We start from the raw sequence: 12,343 nt of genomic DNA, 5'->3' as shown, positions 1-12,343 counted from the left end.
GAGGCCAGATTTGAACCCAGGTTCTCCTGACTCCAGGCCTGGCTTTCTCTGCACTGAGCTATCCATCTGCTACAATTGCTCATTCTTTTTGAACTCTAGGATTATGGAGAAATTAATTGGTGGAGAAATTAATTGGTGTAGTAGTACAGTGACCAATTGTCCAGAATGAGGGTACTGACAGTCTCACTATGCTCTGCTCTGGTCAGACCACATCTAGGATATTCTTATCCATACTATTTGATGATTGTGATAAGACATGAGATGACTATGGGTTTGTGATTAAGATATGATAACTATCTTCAAATATATAAAATATATAATATTACTATCTTCCAATATATAAAATATTGGAAATGGATCAAACTTTTTTCACTATATCCTTCACCCATGTTTTCATTGTATCTTAGCTGCCCCCCAGAGATCTCACCACCTTGGATCCTACCACAACCCAAATCTGTACTCCCTTCAGATTTCAGAATAAGAATCCTAAATGCCCCCTGTCTGATTATAACCTTCTATTCTTCTGCTGTATCTGCTGCTTGTCTCCTACATCCACTCTTTGTTCTCATCATGACCTCTATTACCTGTATCCCTCCCTTTTCTCCAGGCTATGAACTCAACCTTATTTGGGAAGGAAAGTCTTATTTTCTTCCCTTCACAGACATAATTCTAGAGTTGACTTCTTGATCTATATACTGTCCTTGCATCCCTTTCCTTGTCCTGTTGCCAGGCATGCCAGACACCAACTGAAGGCTCTACTCACTGTCCTTATTCTGTGCTTCTTCTCAAATGTTGATGAACAGGGCTTGAGGAAGTCATAGTTATTCAGCTAACTGACTTACTACAGATTTATGCCATCTAACCTTGACTGAACCTTCACTGCTGCACAATAATTCCTTTATTCTTCTCTGATTGACTTTCTGTCACAGCCCCTGGAAGCACTCCCCTGGGGGAGTGCTGTTTGAAACAGTTTTTTTCCTAATCCAAGACCCTAGGCCACCCCATCCCTTCTTGGCAAATCAGCTCACTTCTTTCTTTACTCATAAGATAGAAGCCATCCATCAGGCACTTCCTCTTTCTCTCTGCCTCAAAGCTGTGAATTGATTCTGAATTTGCTCTAGACTCTGAGGAACTGGTGACCTTTCTCTTCACTAAGGCCTGCCCCTCTGCTTATGCCATTGGTCCCATCCCCTTAATATCTTTTTGGAGCTTGAATCTTTGATCTTTATTGTTGTTCACTTGTTTTCAATCCTGTCCAGCTCTTTGTGACTTTCTTTGGGGTTTTCTTGGCAAAGAGTGGTTTGCCATTTCCTTTTCTTTTCTCTTATCTTCAGTCTCAAAATCTTTATCTTCTAATTTCTTCCCCTCTACCTACATACCCTACAATCCTCTGGAACCACTATCCCCCCTCAGCCACATTCCTAGGAGAAAGTCATCTATTCTCACTGATCTCAGTTTCTCACCAGTCCGTGTAATATGGTTTCTAGACTTTTACCAGTGATTGAAATTGCTTTTTCTGAGATTATCTGTGATCTTCTAAGTACTTACTCCAGTGGCCTTTTCTCTGTCCTCATCTTCCTTGACCTCTCTGCAGCTTTACATGTGATTGGCCATCCCTTCCTTTTGGACATAGCAGGGTAATCTCTCTGGTTTCCATAGCCCTGCTGCCTTCTCTTGCTACCTATCTTAACTACCTCCTTTCCTAAGTCATCATCTGTTTCCTTCCTTATAATGTGAATATTCTCCCAAGGTGCTCTTTTTTTGTTCTTTTTAGCTCCTATGGGTATTTAATTATCTATATGCAGACATTTCCTAAATCTTTATTACAGCCCTAATTTCTTCTCTGAACTCCAAACCGAAATTGCCACTGCCCGGGGGCAGCTGGGTAGCTCAGTGGATTGAGAGCCAGGCCTAGAGATGGGAGGTCCTAGGTTCAAATCTGGCCTCAGACACTTCCTAGCTGTGTGACCCTGGGCAAGTCACTTGACTCCCATTGCCTAGCCCTTACCACTCTTCTGCCTTGGAACCAATACACAGTATTGACTCCAAGATGGAAGGTAAGGGTTTAAAAAAAAAAAGTATCCCTGCCCACTGGTATCTCAAACTTAGCATATCCAAAACAGAGCTTATTTTTCCCTCCCCTAAACTTGCCTGCCCTGCCTCCATACTTCTTCATATATATTGTGATAAAGGATGAAAAGGTTATTGCAAACCTTTTCATCCTTTATCACAATATTGAGGACCTCGTTATCCTCTCAGGCAATGAAGTTCAAAGCTCAGAATCAGATCATTTTTCTCTCCATAATTCAATTAAACAAACAGGGTCCTATTACTATTACGTTCAGGATACAATGCTAGAAACTAGGGACACAGAGTCAAAAAACAAAAATGTCTCTAGCCATCAAGTCATTTACTGTGTCTCCTGGGGAGAGAAGAATGCAACTGGGGATACTTCTAGAACCCAAATAAGGAGAGTTCAAGGAAAACTGAATGGAAAGAAAACTAGTAGTCAGAAAGCTCAAAGGAAAAAATGGCATTGGAATTGAGCCTTGAATTAAGATAAGGATTTTGAGAGCCAGAAATATGGTGGGGAAGTGCTTATCTTACAGCTTATGCAAATTCATAGAATCCTGAGCTAGAATATCCATGGCCAATAGTTCAGTTTGTTTGGAGAGGATCACACAAGATAAAATGGATAATATGGCTTTTTATTTTTTGCACTTAGCAACCTTACCTTGTACATACCCTTTTAAAAATTCATTTTTATTGATATTGTGTTTTTATATAATTCTCATTTTTCACTATATTCTTCTCCAAATCCTTACCTTGAGAACCATCTCTTATAATAAAAGGATTAGAAAATGAACAAGAAAATCAACATGTCAAAAAAAGACCTACCATATACACATTTTTCCATACCTTGGTCCCTGACCTTTGTAAGAAAGCTGGGAGGTGATCTTTCTTTTTCTTTTTTGGGGACCAAACTTCATCATTATAATTTTGAAATATTCAATTTAATTTTTAAAATTACATTGTTGTGTTCACTGTTGCTTCTATATTCCTTATTCTGCTTCCTTTGCTTTTCATACTTCTTGGTATTCATCACAGTCAAGATTTCTTACAGCACAATAATATTCCATTACTTTTATGTGCCATAATTTTATAGCTATTATCTACTTTGTTTTAATTTCTTTACTACCACAAAAAGTGCCACTATAAATATCTGAGGTGCATATGGGACTTTCTCTTTATCACTACCTCCTTTAGAATACATATGGTTAGCAGTGAAATTTCTCAGTCTGAGGTACACATAACTTCCTGATATTTGAAGTGAATTGAGTTCTTTTTATAACTCTTAGAAATAGGAACAACGGATAGAAGTTATAAGGAGATGGATTCTATATAAGAAAAAATTTTTTTAACTTTACTCTAATTAGAGTTGTCTGAGAATGAGGTGAAGAGTTCCCTGTGTCCGAAAAGAGATAGCTTCTTATAAGTATAAAAGGGATTCATCATCAATAAGAAAATTTGAGTTGATGTCCTTTTATGATCCTCTGGTTCCAGCCTTACTGCCTAGACAATGCAAGAAACACTAAACCACCAAGTTTGTAGTCCATGTCTTATTTTTATGAGAATTAGGCCACACTGAGGGTTAACACAAGGAAAAAAAAGCTAAGAGTAAAGAAGTAACTCAATCTGATCTCTTTAAGGTTCATGAAAGCATTCAGCAAGCACCCATAAAAAAAAAAAAACATGCCAGGTGCTGGGAACATAAAAGACAAAAACTACTCCCAGCCTGCCCCCAGAAAGCTTTCATCCTACTATTGGAAAGCAGCATGTACATGAAAGAGTAAATGCAACATTTTTACAAAATAAGAGTAAGTTCAAAGGAAGGGTGGAAATAATGGTAACCAAAGATAACCATAATAAAATAAAAATAATTGATAACTGGGGAAATGAAAAAAGAGCTCTTGGAGTAGATTGCACTTGAGCTGAGCCTTGAAGGGAGTTAGTGATTCCAGATGATGTAATGAGGGAGAAGATTTTAAGCATAGAGGAAAACCTGTTAAAAAGTTGGAAGTGGAATGTCTTATGTAGGAAATGGCACATGAAATTTGTAGGCCAGATTGCCTGGAAAGTAGAATGCTTCTGAGGCAAAACTTCAGCGTCACATTTTGTGATGGTTCCTATCATTTGAAAAGATCTCTTAAATGCCACTGAATTTTTAACTTTCCTCCAAGGTATTTGACCAGAGTGCCCTTTCAACTGAAGCTAAAGAAGAAATGTACAAGTTATACCCTAATGCTAGGAGAGCACATCTTAAAACTGGAGGCAATTTTCCTTACCTTTGCAGAAGTGCTGAGGTGAACCTTTATGTACAGGTAAGTCCCAGCTCAGAGACTTTCGAAACATCAGGCTGTTTTTCTCATTTTAACACATCCCTTAGGTGGAAATGGAAGCCAGAATTGGAAACATTCGATTGTTTTTAGGAAACAAGCTGTCCTGAATAGATTTTCTGATCTTTGGAAAGCAACTTTGCTCACTAAATACTTTAATTGTAAGGTGTAAATCTGGGACCCTGGGAAACTTTTTTGTAGAATCATATGTAGTGATGAGTAAATATCTTTTTTTAAAAGATCGAAAAAATAATTTTTCTAATACAACCATTTAAATAGTTTCTCTCTCCTTTTCTGTAGATCCATTTGCTGCAGTTTCATGGAACAAAATATGCAGCCATTGATCCCTCTATGGTCAGTGCTGAAGAACTTGAAGTACAAAAAGGCAGCCTTAATATCAGTGGTCAAGAAGAGCCATAAGTTGAGCCATGGAAAGCTCAATGATGAATCTGTTGACCAAGCTTCCGGTACAATCAGGGCTTTCCAATCTGCCTCTTTGTTTTGGGGTGTGGTTGTTTGGGGGTTTTTTGTTTGTTTTTTAATTAGCTCGTCACCTCTGGGCTGAAATAGGACCGATTATTCTATAAATGCATTCATTACTGGTGACAGTGGTCTCTCCAAGCAGTATAACTGCATCTTTTTTGGTTCAACTTTTAGCTTTTGAATTTAAAGAAATATCTTTGAAGCCTCCTATTTTAAGAATTGTGAAAATTTTTGCTACCAAAAGTCTTCACCTCTGCATTTAAGGGGATATTAATTTGTGGAGTTTGGGTGTATTTTTTAATGCTTTCGCTGTAAATACTGCAAATCCAGATTGTGTACTAGAAGCTTATTGATTATTTTTTATCTATTTTTGGTTAAAACTTGTTGGGGTGCCAAGGCTACCATCTGCCTCTTTGCTTTATTTCTAATCAAAACAAATTGTTTGGGCTTTTTTAGCTGTCGTCTTGCCAGCTACTATAGTCATTTTGAATAAAACATCAGTTTCAAGAAGTGGCCTTCTTCATCATAATTGTTGCTGCTGCCATATAGATATTGGGCTTTCTTTAAAATTATTTTATTTCTGCCTGCTTTTCAGATGAACTTTGTAATTGTGTCTGTGTAGGAAGCCCAGGGTGATCATTCACATTGGTAAGCTTTGGAGGGGGAAATGAGAGCCGTCAGTGTTGTTGAGATAACTGGTTTAAAAATCTTAGGTTGCTTCTTTTGTCACATATTTTCTTTGTGAAAGAAGAGGGAAAGTGTTCCTGCCTGCTAATTCTCAAACAATGGGAACTGACCAGGTTGAGTCAGACCTGAAGAGGCAGGTCTGTCTGCAGGAACCTAAGCTCTAGAAGAAGTTGATTATAGTCATGCTTGAGTACACTTGACTTCTTACTTACCAGAAGTACTTCTACTATAATGGACCTATGTTAGGAACCAGACTAATCATAATTTAAGGAAAATTTGGGTTGTTTTTTTCCATCCCTTATTAGAACATTGTACTTCAGAATCATTGTGGAGGAGGCCATGTCTTAAGAGGATATGTAAAGCACTTGATTAAACATGGTGTTGAATAGCTACAGTAGTTACGAAACAGATTCTCCTTATTTGTTATGGTGCCTTCTCAAACACAGGGACCAACACATTGGCTCTCCCTGTACTCTTGGTGACTGGAGAGAGTAAACAGCAGCTGATGGTTTCTGTGGTATTTGGTTTGAAAGCCTGCTTATGAGGTATATTTGCACAAATTAAAAAGGTTTCTTTCTTATGGATAGCCACTGAGAATAACACAGTTTTTATTGTGTTACTCACAGGTTTCTGCTTTTCCCAAGCAATGACTTCTCATTTATTAATTCAAGGTGAAGAGAACTAAAGAACTAACCCCCAACTGTCCAGAGATGTGAATTATACTGGATTTCTCTCAAGAATAACTAATATGACCACCATAGACAATGTAGGAAGATACACAGGCCCTCACTTATATTCAGGTACAGTTTTCTTTCTGGCACCTGAAGAGCCTATGGATTAAGTGGAAAAGTAATCTTTGAGCAAGAGATAGATAAACTCTGGAAGATCTGGGTTCAAGTCTTATTTCCGATGTGCTTTGTCACTTAAGCTCTCAGTGTTCCTCACATCAGTGAAATCACAAGTCTGCTTTTCCAGTAAACTTTTTTAGTTTTATGGTGGAACTTTAATGAAATGGGAAAGATGATAGATTTGCTTCATATGCATCAAGATATAGATTTTGCTTCATGCTTATTCCTCTTACCTAGAATTTCTTCCTTTTATTATGCCTGTCCAAATCATAGGTATCCTTCCAGACTTGAAGCCACCTTCCCTCACTATTGTGATTTCTGCACTTGCCCTCCGTGCATGTATATCTTCACCACCTCCCTCATAGAGTCATTAGGAGGAGAGGATGATACATATGGGAGCTGCTATTTGTACTAGGCAACACAGCATGGGATTAGTACTACCAGGCATCATTTACATTAGATTCTCCCTTTTCTACCCAACTGGATGCTGCCAGTAAATACTTGTCAGTGGAGTGGAGGGGAAATCTAGTGTAATTGTTGCATTTAATGAACTAATGAATAATAACTTGCCCAACCCCAAGTTTTACCAACCCATATATGTGAGTCTTGAATATAAAGAAAATAGATTGTCTTATTTAATAGCTTTTTCCTCTTTAAAAAAATTGGAAAACTAAATTTGTAAAATTCATTTTAATAGGAGATCTGAATCCACTTGATTTAGTTGCTGTCTTACAAAGCATAATCCCAAAGAACTAATGTCTACATATGTTTACATGGCCAGTACTTAGGGCAAAACCACACGCTCTCTTTTAATCCTTCCCCTTTTCCCCAGGGGTCATTTTGTATCATAAGGGATAGGGGATATGAGAAAATATATGTGAGAGAATATTTTCCTCATAGCTACATTTGACTTGCAGGGTTCAGCAGACCTAAATCCTTGTCCTAGCTCTACTAACTAGCCATAGGATCTCAGTTTCCTCTTATGTTTAAGGGGGGAAAAAAAGGTGGGTATGGAAGGGATTTGAACCAGTTCATTCCTTGAAGACTCTTTCAAGCCCTGAACTCTCATTCTCTTTCCCTTCTCTGGACTTGTGCCCTATTAGGCAACTTTTGCCAACAGAAAAAGGTTCAACCGATTGCCAATATATTTACTAAAATGCAACCTCCTTAATCTCCCTCTATCAAGATATTGTGCAATAAAGCAAAAATTGGGCATGTGTAATTTTCAGACCACATTTCAAAGTTCTTACACAGCTGCATAGCTCTGTTTTTTGTTTTGTTGTTTCCACAAAATGTTAGAGCTGGCAGATTCAAAATAGCCTTTGTAATTTCTTCTAGCCTTATTATCTGTGACACCTGAGAACTCATAACAACCTATCCTAGCCAGTACTCTTAGAGCAAAACTCAAGAAAACGTTATTCTTGAGTTCTGTTGAACAAGGGATGTAGGAGAAGCCAGGGGGTTCAATAGAGAGCCAGGCCTGGAGATAGGAGGTCCAAGGTTCAAATTTGGCTTCAGATTCTTCCTACCTGTGTGACCCTGGACAAGTCACTTAACCCCAGTTGCCCAATCCTTACCACTCTTCTGCCTTGGAACCAACACAAAGTACCAATTCTAAAACAGAAGGCAAGAGTTTTATTAAGAAACAACAAATTGGCTTATAAATAGTAACAATTGTAGGGTAAGCAGGTGGCAAATATAAAACCAAAAGAGATCAGTTTTGCATGACCCCAAAGCCCAATGCATCTCAAACTATCCATGCATCCATTTTTAGTGGCTGGTTTCCAGAAAGACCTAGAACAAATCCCTACACAGATCTTTGAGGAAGGGGCTACTGACATGGGACTTTACTGTTGCTGATATCATTGTTTTGGGTTCAGTGAGAAACAGTATCAAGGAGCCTGGAAAATAGTAGTCACCTTCTGGTTGGGCTGCTCCACCCCACTTGGGCTCAGGTCACATCGCTGTGCACTTTTTGGAGGAGTTGGAGTCTGCATTTGCTTTCTTTCTGATGCTTTCTATAAAAAAAGACAAGGAATTTCTATTCATGTTTCTAGAAGACTCTGATCTACTTTTCAGAATGGATTTTATTTTTATGAAGAATTATTCAATGACCCCAAATCTTTTACCCTTCTTTATTACACTGTCATCCCCCAGAGGACAAATTAAACTCTTGTGTGTATGATCTGATTTAACTTGGAAGGAATATTATGGTTGAGTAAGAGAAAAATATTTCCATACAGGAATATGAGGAATGGAGAGTAGGAGGGAAAGCCCCCTGGAAAAGCAACAGAGAGGTAATAATAGCCCACAATATAGCATTTATCATCCATAATGCCTTGTTAAAAATATATGCCTGCCCTCAAAAAAGAAAAAGACCTCATCTCATCCTCACCAAAATCCTGTGAGGTTTGGATATAGAATGAAACAGGTTCAGGATTAAGACCCATCCATGTCTAATCCTCTCCCTGCTGGGTACCCGCTGCCTTGTCTGATACCACATTCCCTTTTTAAATATACTGTAAGGCTACTTGGTGTTATTTCAGATTCAAGCTGCCCCTGCCAAGGCCACTACCTATGGAGCTGTGTAGAAAAACAATTGAATTATCAAATTCTCCAAGGGATGCTAATGCTGTACTTAGCTGAATCTGCTGAGGAAGTATTTTACCAGCGAGATCTCTTCTGCCAATTCCCACGAGCCCTTCATATAGTCCTTTGTTTGGGTTTTCAGCTGCCATGATTACACCGTGGAGCCAAATAAGCAACATTCTGTGGCCGTGTTCCCGGTAGCTCTTAGTGCCTGATGACAATGGAGAGAGAACAGAAGAGGGGAAAACCAACTCAGCAGTAAGTTGGAGCTACCAGAGGCAATCAGAATCAGTTTGTTTTTAGCTCAAACCAACACCTCAAAGGAAAATAATAAGATGCCTTTTGGGAAGCTCCTTTCTGTAAGTGGTTCATCCAGAGAGATAAGAGTGATGATCCACTGGGGAGGCCAAGTCCCTTCATGACAGTCAAGAGTCTCTACAATCACCTTATCCCACAGTAATCCCTTTCCCTAAACTTTTTTTAAGGGTAATTTTTATAATGAGCTTATTTAACCTTCTAGTAAAATTTATTAAGCCTTAAATTCCAAACTATAACAGAAATCCACTTAACACAAGCACTAGCTAAATCCCATCTGATTTTGTATAGTCCTATCTTAGAGCAAGGGTGTCAAACTCAAATAGAAATGGGAGCTGCTAAACTGAACATAAGGATCCCCATAGGCCACATATGGCCTTAGAAAACAATGTGTTAACATTATGCTATGTTATGTTTTTGTGATTTTGTTAAATATTTCCCAAACATTTTTTTAAACCCTTACCTTTTATCTTAGAACTAATAACTAAGTATTGGTCTCAGGGCAGAAGAGGGGTAAAGGCTAGGCAACTGAGGTGAAGTAACATGCCCAGCGTCACACAGCTAGGAAGTGTGAGGCCAGATTTGAACTTGGGACCTCCTATTTCCAGGCCTTGCACTCTGTCCATTGTTCCACCTGGCTGCGCCCCCAATCACATTTTAATCCAGTTTGGGTCACACGGAGGAGTGTTGGGCTGTAAGAACCATGTGCTTTGATACCTCTGAGGGCATTTACTTTCTAAATGAGAAAGCTTTTGTGTATACTGTTTTACTTTGTATTATTTTGTGTACAGGTTATCATATTTCTTTATAATCCCCATAATTGTCATCCATACTAGTTGTCAGATACATTGACACATAGCAGGCTACTCAGTCTTTCTTCAGTCAGTCTTCAACCTTGAGGCATTTAAGTTGTTTTTACTGGATTTTTTTTTCATATACAGCAGCTATCAGTATCATTTATAGATCATTCCATTTTTTGCCTCTTCAAGGCTTCCTTAGGGTACATTTCTAACAGTGGAATCATGAAGATAATTTTATATCAGTTTCATTTTATTAGGGACTCTCTAGATTATTGACATATTGAGTCTGTTTCTCTATAGTTCCACCCTCAGCATTTTGTCCTCATCTATTGTTGCTAATTCAGTAAGTTCTGGATATTCTTCAGTTGCTTCCAGGTAAGGTTAGATAGGTTTTTTTTTTCCCCCCAAATACTTATAGTTTAAGTTTATAAATCTATATCCATTATAAATCTATATCCTTTGAGCATTTGTTTCCTCCCAGCTTTTATACTTACCGTCAGTGCTTAGTTAAGTGTTACTACTTATGTTTTAGTTGTATTCTTTATTATATTTTATATTATTACTTCTATTTAGTACTTAACACATATAATCTTATAGTTATTAAATTAATTAAGTTTTTCCAGGGGGTCTTGTCTCTTTGGGTAGTACACCTTAAGTGCCTTAAGGTCAGGGATCCTGACTTAGACCTCTGTCCCCCACAGGACCCAGCAGTGTGGAACAAATGGTAGGTGCTAAAAACCAAACAATCATCCTTGATGGAAAGGGTGGCAGGTTCCAGATTCATTCAGTTGGGTGCTCTAGACCTCTGGCATCTCTCTTACCAGCCATTGTAGACAAACTGCACTAGTCACTGAACTTTTTGGCTAAGTCTTGCCAGACCCAGCATGACGGCCTGGCTTCCCAGGACTTCTCTTCATTTAATCTCCTTTGTACATTTTTTCTGTTATGCTTGTCCTTCAAGTTATGTGCAAGGACCATGCAGACAAAGTCCAACTTGATTTGAAGGCCTATTCTATATGCAAGGGACAGCTGTCAGTACTGAGAATTCAAAGTGAAATGGTTGGTGCTTCCAAGGTTATGTTCTCCAAGGAAGTTGCAATCACACACAGAAGCTATAATGAAAGGTAGGAAGTGACAGGGGCAAAGGAGAGACTGACAGATTTGGAGGGAGCTCGGTGAGGGAGAAAACAGTAACATCTTAGGGAATTAAGGAGGTCTTGACTCAATCCTGGAAACAAAGAAATCTAACAGGTAGAAAAGAGGGAGGAGTGTGCCCTAGCCATGTAGGATGGCTTGTGTGAATACCGAGGTGGGAGATAGCATATCAGTTTTGAATGGCAGCTCATGTTGTTCTTCTGCATATAACTGAAAGAAAATGGGAGGCAGCATGAGTAATGGAAATGTTTTGAATTGTTGCACCATGTATAACCTGTGTATGTACATAGGTATGTTTGTGTATACTCACACACACACACACATATATATATATATATATAATTATCATCTTGGGGAGAAAAAAGAGGAGGGAAGAGGAGATTTTGGAATTCAATTAAAAAAACAAAACATTTTTTTAAACCCTTACCTTCTGTCTTAGAATCAATACTAAACATTGGTTCCGAGGCAGAAGGAGCCGTAAGGGCTAGACAATTAGTGTTAAGTGACTTGCAGGGGGTCATACAGCTAGGAAGTATCTGAAGACAGATTTGAATCTAGGACCTCCCATCCCCAGGCCTGGTTCTTCCGTTGAACTGCCTCGAAATTGTTTTTAGGAGTAGTTGGCAAAAAATAATATTTTAAAAAAGAATTAGAAAGATAATATGAGAACTACAAAGGTAGAATGGAATCTTAAATGCTTGTCTAAGGAATTTGTTTTTTATTCTAGAGGCATTTGGTATCCACTAGCATTTTTTGACTAGGGGAGTAACTGGTCCGAACTTGTGCTTTAGGGAGCTTATTTCTGTAGTTCTGTGAAGGATGGGAAGAAACTAGAGGTAAGAAAGCCAGTTAGGAGGTTAATACAATAATCTAATCAAGAAGTATTGAAAACATGAATGAATAGCTAGTAATGTAAAAGGAGAGCAGGTCATATCTAAAGTGTTGCAAAGGGATGAGGAATTATGCTACTCCACTTCTGATAGGTGAAGGAAGGCCTGAGGTCTGAGAACTTGGTGACAGCCAGAATTTGTTTTGCTGGACTATGCATATTTGTTGCAAGGTTGTTGTT

General features: G+C 38.4%; 2 protein-coding genes across 9 annotated transcripts in view; one reads left to right on the top strand and one right to left on the bottom strand.

The window, feature by feature from the left end:
• Window positions 1-5,390, top strand: part of SPG21 (SPG21 abhydrolase domain containing, maspardin) — a 35,668-nt gene extending 30,278 nt beyond the window's left edge. For all 7 annotated transcript variants that reach the window (XM_056808501.1, XM_056808511.1, XM_007479576.3 and 4 more), the window contains 2 exons: window positions 4,242-4,382; window positions 4,698-5,390. In XM_056808501.1, coding sequence (XP_056664479.1) covers window positions 4,242-4,382; window positions 4,698-4,817 — 261 coding nt within the window. In that variant the 3' untranslated portion in view covers window positions 4,818-5,390. The remainder of the gene's footprint in view (window positions 1-4,241; window positions 4,383-4,697) is intronic.
• Window positions 5,391-8,027: 2,637 nt separating this feature from the next.
• ANKDD1A (ankyrin repeat and death domain containing 1A) overlaps window positions 8,028-12,343 on the bottom strand; it is a 46,343-nt gene continuing 42,027 nt past the window's right edge. Inside the window, exons 14-15 of one of the 2 annotated variants that reach the window (XM_007479570.3) lie at window positions 9,084-9,215; window positions 8,028-8,433 (exon numbers count right to left, since the gene is read on the bottom strand). In XM_007479570.3, coding sequence (XP_007479632.2) covers window positions 8,372-8,433; window positions 9,084-9,215 — 194 coding nt within the window. In that variant the 3' untranslated portion in view covers window positions 8,028-8,371. Of the gene's footprint in view, window positions 9,216-12,343 lie in introns of both variants that reach the window. The other variant, XM_056808493.1, reaches the window with a different exon arrangement.

Source organism: Monodelphis domestica, chromosome 1, assembly GCF_027887165.1.
Source record: "Monodelphis domestica isolate mMonDom1 chromosome 1, mMonDom1.pri, whole genome shotgun sequence".
Lineage (NCBI taxonomy): Eukaryota > Metazoa > Chordata > Mammalia > Didelphimorphia > Didelphidae > Monodelphis > Monodelphis domestica.
Note: the sequence above shows the minus strand (reverse complement) of the source record. Positions and strands in the feature narration are given on the sequence as shown.